Here is a 22,984-nt window from a genome sequence, read left to right as displayed (position 1 = left end):
GCTGCTCGCCAGAATCCAATCAGAGGGCAGAGTTGAAGCGAAGGTGGGAGGGATTTGCAGGCAGCAGCCGGTGCCGAAGTATAAGACGAGGAAGGCGAGCGTCGCGTGTGATTCTGCGGCGAGTGCTTGGTATTCACGTGTGTCGTCTGAGAAGAAAGACTTGAAGGTGAGCAACCGAAGGCTATTCTGCTTTTCTTTATCTTAAATTCTTTTCCTATCGTTTAGTGAGTCGTTATTTAGTAAGTACATATATTTGTTCATTTTCTCAATCGGAAGATGTTTGAAGTGCCCTTGACTGTTAACACCAGTTACTTCAGTAGTTTGGCTTATGTGGAAAGTCGGTTATGGGAGAAGATTAGTTGGAATATATTCGGAAACGCCTTTCACTTCCTGGCTGACTTTTAACTTTTTTAAAGCTCTGTTGTCGATTTTGCTGTTCACCAATTTTTCATCAATATTTTAATAAATATTCCGAGGTGGCTAAACAATTAAAATTGCTGCAAAAACTGATCATAGTCATATTATTAAAAGGATTGATGGGGGGGTACCTTTTCCTCAATGAAATGCCCATTCTTAAAGTCCTTGTACTCTTAGCCAATAACGGGCAGAGTTAGGGGCATTTGGAGCACATCTGAGGGGCACCAGGTTGGCCAAATCGGTTTAGGGATTTCTTTTCTTTCCCCAATCTTTTCAATGTATTATTTCACACGCTGTAGATCTTCAATGTTTTTTAAGATACAGGTAGTCCTCGACTTATGACCACAATTGAGCCCAAAATTTATGTTAAGTGAGATATTTGTTAAGTGAGTTTTGCCCCTTTTTATGACCTTTCTTGCCACTGTTGTTAATTGAATCACTGCTGTTAAGTTAGTTATACGGTTGTTAAATGAATCTGGCTTTCCCATTGGCTTTGCTTATCAGAAGGTTGCAAAAGATGATCACATGATTTTGGGACACTGCAACCATCATAAATATGAATCAGTTGCCGATGTCTGATTTTTAACCATGTGACTATGGGGATGCTGCAACGGTCATAAGTTTGAAAAATGGTCATAAGCCACTTTTTTCAGTATTGTAACTTTGAATGGTCACTAAATGAACTGTTGTAAGTCAAGGATAACCTGTACATCCTTGCAAGTAACTTAAGTGAGGTTCCACCCTACAGCATTTTTATTTCTGTTCAGAATGAATGAAACAGAGAGAGGGGGGGATTTTGGGGGGGGGTGCTTTCCTATATGTGGCTGGCAGTTCACCCATAATTACGTTCATTCACAAAATTCCAGATTTATATCCCAATCCAAGATGTCATAACTTACTGTTATCTTCTTAAAAATATTTTCCTTTACTTGACTGTTACATTAATTTTTTAAACTCCTTTTACTTCTATTTTTGAAGTTTTAGCCTTCATTTTTACTTTGACACATCTTACATTTGGTTCATTTCCTGTGAAATTCATTCCCAATAGTGTTAAAATATTCAGTCTAGAATGTTCACTATGGAGAGCACGGTCCCTTCTCTTTCTTTACAGATAGGGTGGGGTTTAAAGAAAGCAAGAGGTATTATAATGAGCTTTCTCAGAAATATTAAAATTCCTTTAAACGTCTATAACTATTTAAAATGTATGTTCTCTTTCATTGCCTTCCCTAATAATACTGCTTGCTCCATGCTCGCCTCCTATACTTGCTTTGTCATGTAATTTAAATCCTTTCCTTTTTGCATGCTGTGTGTAAAAGAATATCTCTGAAAATACTTACATCCTTAATGGATGTAGGAATGTAAAAAGCCTTGTGCCAGCTGTCGGTCAGGTTTATGTAAGTTGACTGACAGAAGCTCTGTGGAGCTTTGGAAAAAATCCTTTCCAGTCTGACTTGATATCTTCTCATGCACCTGTTTTGTCACAGTTCTCCATTTAATATTCTTAACCAAACTGTAATGTTTTTATTTGTTACTCACTTTTCTTTACCAGCTTACCATCTCTTCATTCTAAACTCGTTGACTATATATTTTCCATGCCTTGATTTCTTCCACCTCTGTGTTATGATACTTTATTTTCTTTGTCTGAAAAAATGCTGATTCTTATCAGTGCATTCCTGAATCATCATCTTATTTTCTTCAGCTTTGGTTTGGTTAAGCCATAAAATTAAACTCTTTCTCATCCTTCTCTAAGAGTGTTCCTCTGCAAATCTGGTCTGGAAAACTTTCCTGCTTCTTTCTAATTACTGCTTTGAAGCTCACCAGCATCACTTCCTGAAGCACTTTATGATTACAACACTTCTTGTAAAGTAATTAACTTCTCTATATTCCCTAAAAATAGATGATCCTTTAACTGAGGGGTCCCCAATCCCTGGTCCATGGATCAGTACAGGGCTGCGGCATGCCAGCAACCAGGCTGCACAAACAAGCAAAGCCCCATCCATGGGACAACCTGCCTCCAGAAGCTGTGAATGCTGCAAAACTGGAAGCTTTTAAGAAGAGACTGGACAGGCATTTGTCTGAAATGGTATAGGAGTGGACTAGATGACCTCCAAGGTCCCTTCCAACATTATTATTATTCAGTTCATCATTGCAAGATACTAAACAAGGAATATAAATTCAATATAAAGCAGAGCATACACTGAAAACACCTAGAAAAAACTACTTGATTGCCACAAATGAAATATATCTCTTTGTAACAGCCAGCAGCACTGTGGAGAGTTAAAGCAGAGGTCCCCAACCTTTTGGGCACCAGAGACCAGTTCCATGAAGAGAGGTTTTTCCATGGACCTGAGGATGCGTGGTTTTGTGTGCTCCCTGAATCCCATGGATGGGGCTTTGTTTGTTTGTGCAGCCCGGTTGCTGGCATGCCGTGGCCCTGTGCTGATCCATGGACCAGGGATTGGGGACCTCTGAGTTAAAGGATCTTCTATTTTTAGGGAATATAGAGAAGTTAATTACTTTACAAGAAGTCTTTAGTTCTCTTTGAATTTGGTTGTTTGCTTGCAGACATTTCATTACCCAACTAGATAAACACCATCACTGCAAGTGAATGTTAGTTTCCCCCCTGTTTATATACAGTAGCTTGTCTTGCCAATAATTGTAGGGATGTGGTTTTGTCCATGATAATTTCTTTATTAGGGGGTATTGTTTTCTGCTTGATGAGCAGCCTGGTAACCTAGAAGTTTGGTATAAGTTAGTGAGATGTCTGAATAGACATACGTTAATCATGTATGTAGAAGTGTTGATTTCATAGAGACAACAAACCATTTCAGTGAACACTTTAAAGACAACAAATTGGAATATAGGAAAACTGAAGACAATTATTATAAACATTTGCAAAAACGTAGTCTGTATCCAAACATTTCCCTTCTCTTTTACAAATATATATATATTTGTATATATGTAGGTCTTTGGTTGTTCGGGTTTTCTCCCACGTAAAATTGGAAGTGTCTTGGCGACGTTTCGACAAAGTCCCATTCGTCATCTTCAGGCTGGTGTTTTCAGCTTCGTGCTTCAAGGAGCAATGTGTGGTCTTAGCTGTTTCTTCCTTTTAACTGCCAGTGGGGGTATGAACTGATTGGGTGGGAGCTTGGCTGTGTTCTGATTGGGTGGAGGTGTGTTCTGATTGGTTAGGGGCTTGGCTGTGCTCTGCTTGGCTGGGGGGTTGGCTGTGCTCTGATTGGCTGGGGGGTTGGCTGTGCTCTGATTGGCTGGAGGAGTGTTCTGTTTGGTTGTGCTCAGGTTAGTCTGAGTTGCAAGGGGGTTTAAGATTTTGGGCTGCCTTGCTATTTTTTGGCTTCGCGTTCGTGGTCATGCCTCATCTTCATGGAGGATGTCAGTTTGCTTCATGTATGGATTGGAGGGGTTTAAAGTGGCTAATGATGCAGCTGTGGTCTGGCTTCTGGTTTGTGGTCGTGCCTCATCATCGGTGTGGCTTTGGTTTTGCTTTTTGCGTGGATGTGTGGTGGTGCCATCCTGTGTGGTTTTTGTGAGTGTGGGTCTGGTATCATTTTTTGTGTTAGGCAGTCGTTTGTCAATAAGGGCGGGTTTCCAAATGGCTGGTAGGCGGGAGGTATCATCTCGCTTGTTCATGCTGTGTGGGCGTTTTTCTATCTCGATGGCTTCTCTGATTATTCTGTTATTAAAATGTTCACTTTTGGCAATGGTTCTGGTATTTTTAAAGTCAATTTCATGTCCTGTGGCTTTAAGGTGTTGGAGCAGGGAAGATGTTGGTTCCTCTTTTTTGACTGAGTTCTTATGTTCTTCAATGCGTGCACTTATTCTTCTGTTGGTTTGTCCGATGTATGTGGTGGGACAAGCAGTGCATGGGATTTCGTATACTCCTTGATTTTCTAATTCAATTTTATCTTTGGGGTTTCTAAGGATGGTGGATATTTTTCTGTTTGTGCAGAATGCTGTTTTGATGTTGTGTTTATGGAGGATCTTACTGATTCTGTCTGTGGTGCCTTTTATGTATGGGAGGAGGGCTTTGCCGTTTTCTTGTTCTTCGTCTTGGATTTTAGTGGGGGTTTCTTTTTGGATTAGGTTTGTAATCTTATTTCTTTGGAATCCATTGGATGTTAGTACATTGGTGAGAGTGTGTAGTTCGTTTTTTAGGTGTTGTTCGTCAGCTAAGCGTTTTGTTCTGGAGATGAGTGTCTTGGCTACAGAGTTGATCTGTGCTGGGTGGTGGTGTGAGAGAGCGTGCAGATAGCGGTTTGTGTGTGTTTTCTTCTGGTAGATGGTGTGTCCTAGGGAGCCATTGGATTTCTTGTAGACTAAGACATATATATATATATACACATACACACACACACACACACACACACACATTGATTTCCTTTTTAAAAATAACTTATGTTATTATTCTGCTAATGTTACAGAGATAGCAAGCACTCCTGCTATTTCTTGGTAAAAGCACTTTTCTTGATATGTTCTCAATCATATTGAAATAAGACATCCTTACCTTAGAGCTGAGTGGGCATTCTGATGTCTCAGGATCACATATAATCCCAAATGACTTTTTGGTGGATCCCTAGTGCTATATCTGATTTAATTGTTTATATACTAATACAAACTAAGAAAAAAGGAAAAAAGAAAAAAAATCAAAGAAAAAGCTTATAAGTGTAAGAAAGGAAGAAAAAAGAAAATAAAAATAGAAAAAAAGAAAAAATAGAATAGAATAAAAAAGATAAAAGAAATGAATTCCAATTTTTTTATACCAGTTATCAGTACAATAATAAATTTACCCCTTTCTCTAAAGTTACATCATGATTCTTTTCTTTTTATGATCTATCCTGTCTAATCATCAAAACATACATACATAAGCTTTTTTCTGTTTTATATAAAAGGTCTATAATTGGTTTCAGACAATGATAAACTTAGACATTGTTTTTTCTCTAATTAAGCAAGTCAATTTGTCCATCTCAGCAAGATGCATCATCTTCACCAACTACTTTGCTGTAAGGATTACCAAATCTTTCCATCTTTGTGAGTACAATAATCTCACTGCAATTGCATACACAACCACAAAGTTCCATATCTTTTTTCCAACTGTTTGTCCATCAATTCTAAAAGAAAAATGTCTGGTTTCAATTCTATATTAACCTTTAAGAATTTATGTTTGTATTTGAATCCAAAATTTTCTAGTTTTTTTCATGTCCACCAAGCATAATAAAATGTACTTTGTTTCCAACATAAATTTAGTGTATATATTCTAGACAACTCTAGTGATATACCAGCAATACATCATTTTATAAAAATTCTTGTTCAAGATTATAACATAGTGTAAAATTCAATCCTTTCAACCACATACTTCCCTATACATTCAGTCGCTTGTTCTTCTATTTAAAATTTTAAGAAAAGTTTATAATTTTAGCAATTACATGTTTATCATTATACACAATTCTATTTCAGTCTCAGTCTTACAGTGTTCATAGCCATAAATTCTTTTGTGTATTTTAAATCTTTCTACTAACTGTATATAAGAATCATTGGAATCTATATCTTTCTGACACAATTTCTTTTGATGTATACCTCTTGACAGAATTCTTGTATCTCACAATAAGTTATCCCAAAGATGCTTTTTCACTGGGCAGCAATTTCTGTTTGCCTATTATTTCTCATCTACAAAATCGTTCTTATTTTAAGAGCTACAAAGATCTTTGGGGCACAACCTAGGTTTTGTGTCTAGTCCATATTCTCAGTATGGCATATCTAACATATGGATGTTTAAAATCCACATTAAACTTCACTTTATCATACCACAGCTACCCATACCACCCAAATCTCAGGTCATGCTCTTCTAACTTCAAAAAACATCTATTTCTTAGCAACGCCTACTCTTTCATCCAAAACAAACAGCAAACTGCAAAATACAATTTCAAATCAGGTAGCCAAAAAAGCTAATATAATCCTGGGTTGTATAAACAGAAGCACAGAATCAAGATCACACTAAGTATTAGTACCACTTTATAAAACCCTAGTAAGACCACACCTGGAATACTGCAGCCAATTTTGGTCACCATATCACAAAAAAGATGTTGAGAGTTTGAAAAAAAAAAATTCAGAGAAGAGCAACTAAGATGATCAAAGGCCTGGAAACTAAAACATACGAAGAACGGCTGTAGGACTTGGGCTTGGTTAGTCTAAAGAAAAGAAGAAACAGAGGCGACATGACAGCAGTATTTGAGGGGCAGCCACAAAGAAGAGGGGGTCATGTTATTCTCCAAAACACCAGAGAGCAGGACAAGAAACAATGGTTGGAAACTGACCAAAGAGAGAAGCAACCTAGAATTAAGGAGAAACTTCCTGACAGTGAGGACAATTAACCTGTAGAACAGCTTGCCTCCAGAAATTGTGGGTGTTCCATCACTGGAGGTTTTTAAAAAGAGACTAAACAAACACTTATCTGAAATGGTATAGGTTCTTCTGCTTGAGCAGGAGGCTGGACTGGAAGACCTCCAAGGTCCCTTCCAGCTCTATTTTATTCTAAAAAGCCTCAATCCTCCTCTTTCCTTTGCATCTTGTAACACTTTATATATAACTCATAGTTTTTCCCCGCTACACAAATTTAGACATATGCTTTTGCCATTTTTTAAATGGGGCATAACTGTCAAAATAGGTACAGTCTGAAACAAAACATTCTAAGCAAAACATTCATTTTTATCACACAAATTTTCCCCAGCAATGACAATTGTAGTTTCTCCCATCTTCCATGCATTTTTCATTCTATGTCTTAACCTAGTTATTTTGAAAAAAACATATAATTCACATTTGTCATAGTGATATCCAGAAATTTTACTTTCTTCTCAATCTTAAAACCTGTTTTATTTTTATTTATTTGATCTTTTATTTTCATGTTTTTGTTAACATCTTTGTCTTTTGTCTGTTGATTTTAAAACCTGCTAATGCACCAAATTGTTTTAGCTTTCTCATGTTTCAGTTCCCTTTAAAGCACAGGTATCAAACTCACGTCACATAACGTATTGCAACGTATTGCAACTTTTTCCCCATTGCCGGCAATAGGGTGGGCGCGGTTTTGGCATGACGCATCTGGTCCGCAGACTGGCAGTTTGACACCCATGCTTTAAAGGATCATTAAAAATCAACACCCGCCATGAGCTTTGTTTCTTTCTGTATGTTATAAGGCTTTATTAGATTTCCATTAATAATTATTTGTGCTTTCTGAGAAGTATTAATCAATCTTGCCTATTTTATAAAGTTTTCTGCAAAGTTCGTATCTCCCAAACTTTGAGCAAGTAGCCCAGTTCAAAATGTCAAAGGCCTGAATATAAGAAAATCAATGCAACTTGTTTTTCATTATGTTGCTCTAAATATTTCAAAATATCCAACACAGTTCTAATATTGTCTTTATTATCTTTTAGGTTTTTTAAAAAAAAAACAACCACAATATGCTGTAATTTCCTATCCTTTTGAAGAGGGACATGTTGAGCTATAATATAAACCTTAAAAACAGGCTTTACATTGTTTTTAAAGCATATACACACACCCTATAAGCTCCCAAATGCCCCCCCTCTAAAAACCCTCTTTGAATATCATGGTCCAACCAGTCAGTATCATTCTCCTGCCCACTGAGACCTTCACTTATGCAAAAGAAGCATCACATGCTGTACTCAGCTTCCAAAGCATGCCCACCCTCTGCTGGTGAGTGAGAGCTCATGTGATTGCCCAAATGAGAGAGAAATGAAATCCTTATCACAGCAGTTTCTCTTTCATTCTGACCATTGTCTGTCTTCTTGCTTAGCAGCCAAAACATAACAATGTTTGTATGGTATTATTTAATTACATAAAAATTAAAGCTTACAGTAAGCTTCAAAACTGGAAGAGTAACAATTGTGCAATCAGCTGTCATAAGAAGAGCTTATAATGAGCAATCACTGCCGTAAGGGTGTGTCTTTGCTTTGTCTTTCCTATCTGGCTATCAAGGCAGAACTGAAAGAGGAAAAGAAATCCAGAATCCCATTAATTATGACTATACTTATAGTAATAATTCTGCCACATACTGTATTATGTACTGCTTTTGCCATTCTCTCAACGGTCCCATGAGAAGGAATGCAAAGTAGCCTTGTTATTAAAAAAAATGTTGAAATCCTTGTAATACATTATACAGATTATTATTTTGTGACCTGTGTATTGCCCCCAAAATAGATTTTAGAATCTTTGTATGAACAACTGTTATTAATGGAAATGATACCATCTGACTTTTTATCATTTTATTGACTAGGAAATGAAAATTTTCATTGAATTCACTATGTTCACGCATTACTTACAGCAGTGGTTCTCAACATTTTTAATGCCGCGACCCCCAACCGGTCGTAAATCGAGGACTACTCAACCGGTCGTAAGTCGAGGACTACTCAACTGGTGCAGCACCATTTGCAGAATGGGACTTTTGGCGGGCTCAGCAGGGCAGAGACAGCTTGGACAATTCCTATTGGCTTTTGAAAACCAATAGAATTAGACTCTATTCAATAACAATTGGTTATTGCCATTTTGATTTTGAAAGAATCCAGTGTATTCCTAATTGGGCTGTTTATTATCTTTCTGCTAAAAATGGCCTGCCCTTACTGCAAACAAAACCTTTATAACCTCTGTCCAAGGAGGAGGCAGCTTTTATGAGAAACTGTTCAGTGCCATTATAAGTATTTTTCTGTAGAATGTGAGAAAAAGTCTGCTTTTGAGTAACTGCTTACAATGCTAACAGTTCTGTCACGTTTAAAGAATTTACTCATTTTAATCTTGATTTCTAAAAATATTATTTAATGTGTTTGAACAGCCTCATACTTTCTATTCTAAAACCTCACAGCTATAAAGATTTTTATCATCTCTTTTTAATAGTATCTTTCCATAAATAGTTCTATTGATACTGAAAAAGTACTAGTGTTTAATTTATATAGACATGTTTTTTTGTTCTCCTACAGAACAGGTGTTTCTGGTTATTTTGTCATGCTAGTAATCTGTCACATGGTGGTATGATATTTTACTAGCTGCCAATAACACAGGCTTGCATAAGTCTGTTGACTACAAATCTGATATTTGGTGTTCTTTGAGGGTTGTACTAATAGTACTTTAAATAAAAGGGCCTCTTCCACTGATAACAGCCACATTAACATCATTAGTTTTCACATGGTGATGCTTTATCCAAACAATTACAAAGCAACAGTATTTGAGTGCTTATTATGCTTCTGAATTTAAAAGATATTTGCACTAATAGCCCAAATGGCTTGAACATATGTTTTGATTATAACTAGTGATACAGAAAACTATTTTCTAAAAGAAATTTTTTTCCAATGTTTTCTGTATGAAACTTTCTAATTCGCATCACTAGTGGTGCTCATTTTCTTATGCAAATTAGACCAAGTTTCATAAGAAATGAAATTTTGAAATATTTTTCGATACAAAATGAATTTTTGGTTATGAATTTTAAACTGCACTTTGAAATCACATTATCCTCGTATTGTAATTGCAGTTTTCATAATAATCGTGCAGAGTTAATTTAACTTTCCTGATTAGAGAAAAGCAAAATACAACAGTATTTCTTTTCCAAAAAAAACATCCCCAGCAGTCCTGTGATGTATTTTCTTTAAATTTTCTGCCTAGTCTGAGGTCATGTCCTCCGAAATTGAAAAAGAGGAGCATGATATGTCTCCACTTTTTGCTGATATGACATGCACAGAACACACCCTTTTCTATGTAGTGACAACTCCCAGTACTTCAGGAAATCTAATTGGCTTAGCAGAGAGGCGGTGCCCTATAAATATACCTCTTTTGCTTTTCAAAACCACTTGCAGAAAAGACGGTAAGCTGGTTATCTGGCATCATCTGTTTTACATAGGGAGTGGGAAAGTTTGCAGCTTTTTTTTTTTTTTCACTGAATTGAAAGCAGATTTTTTTCTATCTCTAATAATGTAAAGTGAGACTGAAAAAAAATGTGTCTAGTAGAGTTTTGATCATTTTCCTGAAACAATTTAGGCTTGGTTCTTTTATTGATTTGTAAGACACTGTATTAATATTAAAGTTAGTAAGCGTTTTGTTCATTTTAGGGGGATATTCTAAACTTGATGAATTCTGACCAAAATTATAATTTAATGTTAAAAGGTGGTTGGTTGTGGGTTTTTTCATTTAAATTTTTTTTATTTTTCCTGTCAATTGTAAGTCATCCTGTGAACTGCTGTAGAGTCTCTAAATTGAATGACTGTGATTATGATTATTAGCCTTTCTAATATTTGAAGTGTAAAATAGTTTCTTGAGGGTTATTTTGTTCATTTGCAAAGAATGAAGAAAAATACTATAATTTCATCAATAACGAGTTTATAAATTAACTTCTTAACATTTATGTTAGCTTGACAGCACAACAAATGGCTAGGACATCGTTAATGGACTGATTCTAAAGAGATATCATGTGGCATAGTTAGTCACTAAAACTGAATAATGAAATATTCTGTTTTTAGACTTTACTCATAGTGAAACCAAAACTAAACTGCTAAAGCTGTAATTTGGCTGTGAGCTGAATAGCAGGATATAATTTTGGTTTGTGGTTTCTGAAAGATTATGCATTTTTATAGCATCTCTCCATTTCAAGGAGGGGAAATACTGAACTGGAGATTATATGAATTTAATGGGTTGTATGTATGTATGTATGTATGTATGTATGTAATTTGAACAGATGAAACACTTTCACTCAAGTTATGTGAATATTTGGCAGCCTTAATAGGATGGCTATAATGTATGGAAATTATCTATGGAACATGCTACATTTTTCTGTATTGAATGCTGTTCTGTAGAAATAATTATCATTGCAGATGATTTTAGCAAATAATCAGAATACAGTTATATATACCATAATATGGCTGGGAACTGGAAGTATTATCTTTGTTGAATCAATCATACTTGGGTAATCCACTGTAAGCTTTGGCCATATAGTGGGGTTGATAATCAAGGGGCTCAAGGTCTGTGGATTGCTCATCTCTAATCTGCAATAGCCTTTCCAAATCTGTTGTTTTTCAGATGTGTTGTGAGGGCAATTCTACCATCCCCAGTCAAATCAGCAGTGGCTGTCTAATTAAACATTAAGGGAATTATTAGTGCATGTGTTTAAACAGCTTCAAATTGAGAAGGATTAATCTAACATCAAAAATAGGCAATCTTTTGTGGCAAGGCATATCTGAAGTTTGGGAAATGTGAGGTTGACACATATAAAATAACAAGAGTGGTATGGCAACTTATAACCTTCCCATTTATTAGGAGAACTAGCTTCTAAATATCCTCAAATATTATCCTGTTGAGAACTTGGTGAATCCTAAAGATATTGCAGATAATAAATAGGTTTTTAGATGCCAGTTTATATTTGGAGTATGCCAACATCCCATTTATTTTATTATATAATTAACAATCAGGAGGTACAGGGCATTTGGTAGTATAAAAGTAGATGGGGGAAGAGCATTTTATAGATTAAGGCTGACAGAACTGTTGTTTCTATCCCTTTTATTGGTAACTTGCCAGAACTTCAAACTGGCCACTTTGCAGTGATAAAACAACTACCGTAGTCAATGACTTTCTTTTTTTCTTTTCCAGCACAGTTGAAAAATGCCCACCATCAGGAATTTGACTTGTGCTGTTAAATATCTGTTGAACAAACCTGGCTGTGGTTGTCAGGTTGCTCTTGTGCCAGCTAGATGTCTTAGCATTTCACCCCGGCAAGTGCCATCAGATGCCAGCTTTCATTCAGTATGTTTTTCAGAAACTGATCATCCACGGGTGTTAATTACAGGTCAGTCAAATTTTAGATACTTCTTTGAAATTGGTTAATATGAGATGTTTTGATTTACATTTTTACTAATTTTATCTGATCATGTGAATTGATATTCATTTGATTTCTATTTAAACACGTTTTGTGTGGGTTGGAGCCCAAATTTTGTTATGACATGGTTCAACTCTTCTTAATCCAGGCTATAGCAATTCCATCATCAAAGAACAATAGATTTGTTCCCAAAGCAATTCCAGATAACAATAGGGCTTTGGAAAAAAATAATCTACTTTCTATCTGCATGGCACATAGCCAGAGACCTAGAAGATAAGGGTGCTTGTTTTTTATAACGTGGTTACTACTCTTATCACTCACAATTTACAGCCCCCATAGCAAGGCTTTCACATATGTTTAAAATAATCTCCTTCAAGCTGCCTTTCCATAACTTTCTGTACACTTGACATTGTATTCTGGGTTTGTTCCATTTACTGGAATCCTTATATCTTCTTTCCCAATTCTGATGCTGTTCAAATATTTTGGACTTCAGTTTCCATCAGCCCAAGCTAATATATGATAAGTTCTATATGTCTATAGAACTAAATGTTGCATCATAGTATAGACAGATGACCTTGGTAGGCATCTTATGCATAAAAAAGTAATTCAATTCAGCCATTTTCAGTAATTTACATCTGTAAAAGTGCCACGGTCTTATCAGTCGATTAAATTTTTCTGTGAACTTTTCTAGGAACATCAACATATCCTGCTCTTGGATAGTCCTTATATATGAAAGGTTAAAAAAAAAGATTTCCAACTATAATTTACATGCATTATACACTTGCTTTTTAGGGGGACTAGGCCAGCTTGGAGTAGGACTTGCCAAACTGTTAAGGTAAGCTATAACCTTCATTGCTTCTGTTAACAATGAGGACTCTGTTATCTTTTTTTAAGGTTATAAGTCTTCCTGTATTTTAATGTTTTCTTGCATCTATGATATGCAGCTACAGATAAACCATTGCTTTTCTAATATATTATCTTGACCTTATTTTGGGGGGAAGAGAGGGGTAGAAGGAGAAAGTAATATAATAGGTTTAGTATAAAAAATGGTAAGTGAAAATGTGCCTAGTTAATTATGCTTATTTTGGAGAGCAATAGGGTGGTAGTTGGAAACATCAGTATTAAAGAGTGCAGGAAATATGGATTAAAAAGTGCATCTCATATATCAAAATAGATTTTGCTCTAAAAGCTGTGTTCAAAATGAAAATGAAACATTAATTATGGTGTCTTTTCCAGAAAACGCTTTGGAAAGAACAACGTGATTTTGTCAGATATTAGAAAGCCCCCTGATAGTGTCTTCTATAGTGGTAAGTACTATATGAAACAGAGAGAAATATTTAATGATTATATTCTAGGAGTTGTAGGGTTTTTTTAACTAGGACATTTTCTTTTAGTTAAACCTTGGGTTTTTGAATTAATCCTTACAATCATCCTTGAAGTATATGATTCAAACTTGTAAGTTTCTCCACAGTTCCTCCTCTTTCAGGCAGTGAATGTTGCCCGCAGTGAAAGATGTTTGTGATAATCCAGCTATAAGAAATGAGAACAGCAAATGTAATGTTATATGCATTGTTTAATTTGCTTTGTGCAGAAGAAAATCAATATCATAGAGTACGCTTATAGCTTGGAGGCATTAGAGCGTGAAGAGACACAATTGAATCATTGTAATATTGTTTTTGTCACTAGATTCTTCCAGTTTTTCAGAAACCTTGTAGAAATTGATGGGAGATTAGTGTGTATGTCAGAGAAAATATATTTAATTTGACCTAAGCTAATTTGATTGTCGCTAACTCATTGCCTGAGTTTTAAATATGACAAAGGATATGTAAAATAAAATGTTGTGGCATTCCACATATGCAGGAAATACATATTTAAAGCAGTGTTTTAATTGCTGTGTCAACTTCAATTTTGGCCAACCCAGGTCATGCCTCCTTTGCTATACTGACTGAAATGAGCTATCTGCCCCATGCGCTATATGCTCTATAAAATGATGTGCTGTGCCAGTTTTTAAAATATGTGTCTGAAATTCTGTTTAAAGACAATATAAATGGTCTGTCATAGTAAAATTCTCCAAGAAGCAAAGAAGTTAAACTAACAATTGTTCTTTGAAACAAGCATAATTGTTATATTAACTAAAATCTGTGTTTCTAAACTCACTCTCATACTGTCTTGATGCATAGCTTTTTCAGAGGGTCTTCTTTTGACTGTATATATTAAGTGCCTTGTTATGATCTTGGGTAAAATAGAAATTCATAGGTTTTCAAACTTGTATATGTCCTAGATAAAATGAAATTCATTCCAAATATATCAAAGCTCTGCTGCAACTAAAATGTGTTCATTCTGTAGTGACTTTGTATGGATAACCCATAGTATGTGGACACCCACATCATGCACTTGCATATCCTACAGTACATATTTGTACATGCTAATGTATTGCAAATACAATATTCATAAAGAACATGGAATTAGAAATTCTTGAAATTTCTTCAAATACCTTCTTTAACTGAAAATGTCATTGACTCTATTTACAAGCTGTTGACATCTTCAGCACAGCATGGATTATTTTAAACCTTCTTTTTATACTTAGGTCCTTTTATCTACTCTGATATTTTGGATTATAAGAATCTTCGTGAGATAGTGGTAAACAACAGAATTACTTGGCTATTCCATTACAGTGCTTTGCTCAGTGCAGTTGGAGAAGCTAATGTCCCTTTGGCAAGATCTGTGAATATTACTGGTATGTCTTAACACATTTAGTGTTATTTGTTTAGGTATACCTACCACACTACAGAAGTCTTGATTTTCTTTTTTTCTTTTTTTGGTTTGGGCTTAAAAACTCTTGTTTGCTATTCCCAGGACTGCACAACATTCTTGATATAGCTGCCGAGCATGGTTTGCGTCTCTTTGTTCCTAGTACAATTGGTGCCTTTGGACCAACTTCTCCTAGGAATCCAACCCCTGATCTCTGCATCCAAAGGCCAAGGACAATCTATGGAGTTTCCAAGGTTCATGCTGAACTTATGGGAGAGGTAATGATAAGCATTTTGATGTAAGAATGCCTTGTTCTTTCACATTCAAGTATATAATATAAAATGCTATAAAAGCCTGTAGCTGAATTTTTCTTTCATCTTTAATCTTATAATTGGTTTTTTACTTTTCTTAAACAATTGAAATATTAGCCTAATACTATAACTTAAATAAATATTGAATATTTATTATGGCTTGTTATTTTGCTTTTGCACTGATATTCTCTTAACTGTAACCTTTGCAGATATGTTTCAGTTACAAGAGAAGTCAAATAGCAACACACACTTGAAAATTAATAGGCTTTCTAAGAAGTATGCTTATATTAACTACAGTGTCAAAACTATAGTCCATTGAGCAAAACTGATAAATACTGAAGAACAATTTGTTTTTCCAAGATTGTTGATCATTGGATTGTGTCCAGATTCAAGTGGCTAACAGCCAGCATACTATATAAGATGAGAATTGCTGGGTTTCTTACATCTGGACATAATCCATAAATGTTTGGCAAATATATGTCAATGATACCCTATTGAAGTTTCAGGCTATGAGGCTTCCGTTACATTAGACAGAAGACAGGTTGGTAGCTAAATTCATTTTAGATACTTCAATTTTTGTTGCCATCTTAAATAACTGAATTAAACATTCAGCACACATGAACCCAGCTAAAATATGCATCAGCATTTCTGTAACAAGATATGTATTTTAGAAATGGAAGGAAAATATTCTGTATTTTGTATTAATATATTTTTACTATAATATTATTTTACTATGATCATTTTGAGGCCAGTTTGGTGTCATGGTTAAAGGCATCAAGCTAGAAACTAGGGGACGATAAGATCTAGTCCTGTCTTAGGCACAAAGCCCGTTGGGTGACCCTGAGCCAGTCCCTCTCTAGTCCCTAGGAAGAAGAAACCAGGCTAGCCACAAATGTTGCCAAGAAAACCTCAGAGACATTAACCAGTTCATTTTCTTAAATAAAACCCATATGCCACAATTCTACTATATTTCAATTAGCTTTTTCTAGATTCAGTTTTAACTGCTACATGTATGCTCCCATCAATGAAAATCAAGACCTTTTTTTATTAAGGTCTTGGATCCCATGGAAACTAATACAGGTTTTCTGAAGAAATGTGCAATTCATATGACCACAAATGGTTCCATGGAAATTAACTTCAGTGGGGAACAGGTTTTTCTGGTGCTTTTGGGTACTAAAGATTTACATCAAGTAGGCTTTAATGTGAGCTGAGCTGTTCACTATATGATTATTATTTACAGTGAATGTTGTCTCTAGAAACATACTGTTTTATATTAACAAACATCCTCACCAATATAGTACATAAAGCTTTGATTTGCAACAAGTAACTAGATCTGTCTTGGCATTGATCACAATTAATGGTGCATCTCATTTCTTTTTCTTTTCCCCTTTTAATTTTGTATGTTAGTACTATCATTATAGGTATGGACTAGATTTCCGGTGTTTAAGATATCCTGGCATTATCTCAGCAGATTCCCAGCCTGGTGGAGGAACAACTGGTAAGGAAGCTGATGCAGTCTAATCTTTTATTTTTATATTAACTGGGGAGTAATTTAGCCAATGAAATATAAAGGCAGAACCACAAGAAAAGTAAGGAGTTCTGCTTATGCTTACAATTGTATATTTTTCATGCAAGAGCCATTCTCTTGCTAAGAGCTCCTTAGGCCCTCTAGAGAAACTAGAGGGATGGAAGCAAAAAAAACATAGACTGAAGAAGGATTACTGGGTGCTTCCCTGATTATTGCCCTGCCCTTTTTCTCCCTCTGATGGCTACCTTTTATTCTTCATTTCTGAACTCTTGGAAATGAAAACTTGCTGGTAGAAACTACCAGGTTTCTCAGATTTTGGTAAGGAATCTATTCTAGACCAGGGTCTAAAAGATAGCTTTTCCTTAACTTAACATTTATGCATTTTTCTTTTAAATCTACATGAATAATATAAATAAATAAATGTAGTTTGGCTCTAGACTCTAAAAGGTACATGAAACATTCACCTCTATTTTAATTAATACAGTTCCTGTTAAACTTTCTATGTTTTTCATATTAATTTACTCTTCTAAGCATCCTTTCATTTTACCTTTTGTTGGCATATATTGATAGCCTGCTTTTTTATATGTAACTGGAGCTTCAACTAGTGGTATATCATCTGAACCAGGCATACTGTCATATTTTTTTTCTACCAGATTATGCAGTCCAAATTTTCCACGATGCTCTCAAGACTGGAAAGTTCCAGTGTAATCTTAAACCAGACACCCGCTTGCCAATGATGTATATCGATGACTGTCTTAGAGCTTCTTTGGAGATCATGGAAGCACCTGCTGAGCAGCTGAGCATGAGGACTTACAACATCAATGCCATGAGTTTTTCACCTGAGGAGCTGGTTCAAGAGGTCCAGAAGCATATTCCAGAACTTGAAGTTGCCTACAATGTAGATCCTGTTAGACAAGCCATTGGTTAGTACCTGGCTTTGGCCTTTTACAATGCTGTATGAAGCAATGAATGACAATGGGCTAGGTCAATTTTGTTCTTTCAAACTTGTTGACAGATTTTTTTGACAAAGTGTACAAGAATGGAATTCCATTGCTTAGGGCTAGCAAAGACTTTAAGCTGCTTAATAACACCAGATGAACCTCACATTTATTTTAAAAAAATGAATCCCAAGCTGCAACAGTTCAGCTTGTCCTTTTATACATTTTCAGGAATCCATATAAGATATAAGCTCAGTATCTGTGCCAAAGTGTGCATTGAAACCTTAGCTGGATTTTCTATCTGATAAAGGGGTGACTTTCAGATGGGATTGTAATGGCTGGGTTTTAAAAGCTCTTAAATATGTATGCAGATACCTTAAAGAATATATTTTATCTCCAGTGAGAAAGAAATCTGTGAAGCATAAGAAGCTGCTTTTTCTACACTGTGTTTTAGAAAAGAGTTTTAGCATCCTCTCTCTTCAACTGTTTTCTTTGTTTGAAAATTGCTGTTTTCTAAACTCCCTAGATGAGAAAAAGTGGGAAATTCTTGGGTTGGACTTTCAAAATCCCTTGCTTTTGATTTAATATATATGTTTTTCTTTATTTTTGTTGAAGCTGATAGTTGGCCAATGGTTTTTGATGACAACAATGCTCGCCAAGATTGGGGATGGAAACATGATTATGATCTTCCAGACCTGGTGACCACTATGTTCAACTTCCTTAGCTCTGTCCGTTCCGTTTCCAGAGTTGCTCAAGTCAGCTAAGTCTTTATACGATGCAGCCATCAGATGTCTCAGAGCACTTCATCTACTAAGAATTGAAGAGCCTGCTATTTGAACATGATTATTGACTTCTCAGTTCGCTTTTCTTTTTGTTGAAGAAATATACATGCATATACAGTGTATTTGCTAAAGATATGCACACATACATATATACACATACGTGCATATACTGAGAAAAACTTTATATGTACTTCTGAAAGATGTTTGTCTATAGGGACCCTCAGGAAATACTTGTTCATTAGCTGCAATTCTCCTAATCCTAAATGTTTATTTGGAATATACTCTTCTTTTGTTATTTTGTTTTTTTAGCACTATGCATGCTTCAGTAAGGATTTGGAAGAAGTACTTTGGAACTCACATGAACATATCATCTTTTGCTATTTATTAAAGCAGCCACTTTTTTTTAAGAATTCTATCCAAACTTGACCAAAAATGCTTCTGTAGAAGGCTGAAAAAAATTGGGCTAGTGTAATGAGTGAGCAGAGGTGCTGACCTTGTTTAAGCATCAAAGCATTTTCATATTCATTTTGAAGTGTGCACAGGCTTAAAAACTACAGCTAAAACTAAATTAATGTCCTACCTTGAATTTCCTGGGCTATAAAATGTAGATGACATGAGAAGAAGAGCATTAAGGAGAGACTTCATAGAAGAGAAGCATATTCTCAGCTCTTAGTTGGAACTGTGATTTTCTGATAGTTTGTTCTATCTCTAAGTGCAAATTCTCCTGAACTTCTTGCTCCCACATTCATAGAAAACTGAACACAACTATACAGTTCTGGAAGGATTAAGTATTAGGTCTTACATTTTTATTATTGTAAGCTCTCTTTGTCCACTAGAGCCCTCCTATAATATTCACAGAGTGAAATTGGTATCAGGATGCTATAGTTTCTAAGCAAATACACTTCTGCATTGTTGCAATATCTGCAGCACTAAGAAGTAAATGACAAGAAAAAAACAGGGATTTCACGCAGTATCCCTCCATTTTTTCCTGACATTTACTTCTTTGCAACAGTGCAAAGAAAAAAATCACGCAATAATGATAGCTGCAAGCTGGGCAGCTGGAAAATTGCGCTTTGATCATTTTGGATCTATTACCTGAATATTGTGGAAATTCAAACTAGATTACATTTAAAAAATCAGATTAAATCTGTGAATCTGTCATTTGCTCCTTATTTATAAATTATGGTACTTTGGGATATGTTTCTGTGTTTTTAGGTATTTTGGTATCTGAAAATATAAGATTTAAAACTACACTTTAATTCTTTCCCCAACCTACTATAAATGTGTTCAGTTGCCTGTGGAAGTGATTTTTTTTTCCCCTTCTCTGTTTGCTTTTGTTTTATATTGATACCTTCAACATTCCATAGCCCAGGCTAATTTATAGACAGATACTGTTTGCTTGACTTTGGGTATTTTTTTTATTCTGTACTGTATGTCAAAGTAAGATCAGTCCATAGGAAACTTGGCCTTGAAAAGTACAAGGAAATTATATGTGAATCCAGATATTTCCTCAAGTTAGTGGTCATTTTTTAGCAACTCTGAATTAGTTTCCAATCAAAGAACCCTAGACAGCAATGTTTCCTTTGTTACAGTATAAGCATATTTAACTTATCTATATATTGTGAATTATATGCCCCTCAATTTCAAAAAACTCTTGAGATGCTTACAGATGATACAAAAATAGAAATAATTAAAAGGAAATAACTAAACCTAATAAGAATCACCACTGACACCAAGGAAAATAGTACTGGCAATAATGTTCACCATTGCAAGAAGGGAATTCCTGAGGATCAGTCCTCAAAGACTTTCCAGAACAGTCTGAGTTTGGCAGCTTTCCTGAACACAAAGAGTTGGTGCTTTTCCAAACATCTAGGTTCAGGGTCACTCTGTGATAAGAATAGGGGATTGTTTTTGTACCATTGTTGTGGGCTTTCCAAAGGCATGCTTTGGACAAAATGGAGTGGAATATATGAACATTTTAATCTACTCAGTGGCCTATATCTCCATATGAAGGGGACTGCATGATGCACAGTTGTCTTTTATAGGTTCTTTAGATTTTAGATGTGTTTTTTATCCCACTTTTATTATTTTTATAAGTCATTCAAAATGGTGGACCTACCTAATACTCCTTTCTCCTCCTATTTTCCTCACAACAACAGCTATGTGAGGTGAGCTAAGCTGAGAGAGACTGACTGGCCCAAAGCTACCAGTCAACTTTCAAGCCTTATTACCCCTTGAATTCTCAGGAGATATAAGGTGGTACATATTTCAATGTTTGTTACATTTCTGTGCATATCTCAAGCACTTACACTGAAATACAATATTGCCTACATTTAAAATTTCTCTGTAATTCTAGCTCTAAGACAGGATTTGGACTTTTGGTCATAGCTGTTTAGATTATACTTTTGGCCCAATGGGTCTGCTAAGCAAAACCCAATCAAATAAGTTTACAATGTTAAGAACTTAAAAATAATTTCCACACACAGGTCACTTTGATATTGAAAGTATTTTCTTTATTAAATACAAATGTGCTGAGTTAACTACATAATTGTCTTTTTTTCTGTAATAAGAAATAATTCATAAGAAAGGTTTTTTTTTGTTCAGTCTGATTTATTCTAAAATGCTGGAAGATGACTAAGGCTATTCTGGTGAGATCAGAATATTAAAATCAAAATTCCCATATTTGGGCAAAGATTTGGTCTGCGAGTTTTAGTTACTTTTTTATGAAGGTATTTAAAAATTTTGTTTCCCTTATGGAATTTATTATAGTCAAACCTTTTTATTACTCTGTATGTCCAATGACTTTAATGGGATGTTTTATCAGTTCTGAATTACATAGTTTCTTTTAACAAGAAGGAATATTTGTCTCCAGATTAAGAGTAAAAAAAATAGTTTTCTCTCTTTCTCTGCCACTCCATTGAAAGATATTAGTACTATTTGAATAAAGTTCTAAATACATGGATCTGTGTTGTTTTTGTCTATTATATGTGAGTATCAATTGTAATTGCTTGACAGCAGTGCTACTCTTTTATAGAAAAAAAATGGCTGGTACAGGTAGTCCTTGACATGCAATTATTCATTTGATGACTGTTCAAAATTACAACAGCACTGAAAAAAGTGACTATTTTTCACACATCCATTGCAGCATCCCCATGGTCACATGATCAAAATTTGGACACTTAGCAACTAGCATGTATTTATGATGTTGCAGTGTCCCAGGGTCATGCGATCACCCTTTATGACCTTTCTACAAGGAAAGTCAATGGGAAAGCCAGATTCACTTAACAACCATGATACTAATTTAACAATTATAGTGATTCACTTAGCTGTGGCAAGAAAGCTCATAAAATGGGGCAAAACTCACTTCACAATGTCTTGCTTAGCAACGGAAATTTTGTGCTCAATTGTGGACGTAGGTTGAAGAGTATTTATGCCATTTGTGTTTTTAAAAAGACATAAATCTGACAAAAAATAGCAACAATCAGAGACACATAAGAAAATAATAACAGAATAACATGGAAGGGACCTTGGAGGTCTTCTAGTCCAGGCAACAAGCCCTGTACAATTTCAAACAAATGGTTATTCAATCTCTTCTTAAAAACTTCCAGTATTGGAGCATCCACGACTTCTGAAGGCAATTCATTCCACTGAATAATTGTTCTAACTGTCAGGAAATCACTCCTTAGTTCTAGGTTGGTTCTCTTGATTAGTTTCCATCCATTGCTTCTTGTTCTGCCTTCTAGTGCTTTGGAGAATAAGCTTACCCACTTGTTTTTGTGGCAGTCCCTTAAATATTGGAACTCTGCTATCATGTCACTCCTAGTCTTTTTCATTAAACTAGACGTACCCAATTCCTGCAACTGTTCTTCATATGTTTTAGCCTCCAGCCCCTTAATCACCTTTGTTGCTCTTTTCTGCACTTTTTTCTAGCATTTCAACATAATTTTTTATATTGTGACCAAAACTGGATGCAGTTTTGTGATCTTACCAAGGTATTTTAAAGTGTTATTAAGACTTCACATGATCTTGATTCTATCTGCCTAGGACTACGTTAGCTTTTTTGGCAGCTGCAGAACACTACTGGCTCATATTTGAGTGACTGTCCACTAGCATTCCAATATCCCTCTCGCAGTAATCAATAATTACTAAATTATTAGTAACTGAGAGAGAGATCTTGGTAGTAACTACTTGGATTAATAATTTATATAGTTACTAATAATTTACTTACCTTAGGAAGATCTGCTTGTGACAAATACCAAGTACATTGTTAAACATCAAAGGGATACAAAAATGTGAATAGCTAAAGTAACTATTTGGTTTAACTGAAATTACGTTGGATTATTCCATAAACATGAATATTAATTCAAACCCGTTGC

At 35.3% G+C, this 22,984-nt stretch overlaps 1 protein-coding gene across 1 annotated transcript; it reads left to right on the top strand.

Moving 5' to 3' along the window:
* The first annotated feature begins 37 nt into the window (after positions 1–37).
* On the top strand, positions 38–21,570 carry LOC120299106 (L-threonine 3-dehydrogenase, mitochondrial-like). The gene is made up of 9 exons (XM_039323555.1): positions 38–166; positions 12,073–12,268; positions 13,091–13,133; positions 13,535–13,605; positions 14,886–15,035; positions 15,155–15,327; positions 16,768–16,858; positions 17,542–17,811; positions 18,442–21,570. Exons 2-9 carry the CDS (start codon positions 12,085–12,087, stop codon positions 18,588–18,590), a joined length of 1,131 nt encoding a protein of 376 aa, XP_039179489.1. The 5' UTR covers positions 38–166; positions 12,073–12,084; the 3' UTR covers positions 18,591–21,570.
* Positions 21,571–22,984: the final 1,414 nt, after the last annotated feature.

This window comes from Crotalus tigris, unplaced genomic scaffold (genome assembly GCF_016545835.1).
Source record: "Crotalus tigris isolate CLP2741 ecotype Arizona unplaced genomic scaffold, ASM1654583v1 scf7180000024277.1505481, whole genome shotgun sequence".
Taxonomy (NCBI): domain Eukaryota; kingdom Metazoa; phylum Chordata; class Lepidosauria; order Squamata; family Viperidae; genus Crotalus; species Crotalus tigris.
This window is presented reverse-complemented; position numbering and strand designations above follow the sequence as displayed.

Coding starts and splice junctions, on each gene's coding strand:
- LOC120299106 (XM_039323555.1), top strand. CDS start 12,085: ATGCCCACCATCAGGAATTTGACTTGTGCTGTTAAATATCTGTTGAAC. Junction 13,606..14,885: donor TGATAGTGTCTTCTATAGTG/GTAAGTACTATA, acceptor TTTTATACTTAG/GTCCTTTTATCTACTCTGAT. Junction 15,036..15,154: donor AAGATCTGTGAATATTACTG/GTATGTCTTAAC, acceptor TGCTATTCCCAG/GACTGCACAACATTCTTGAT.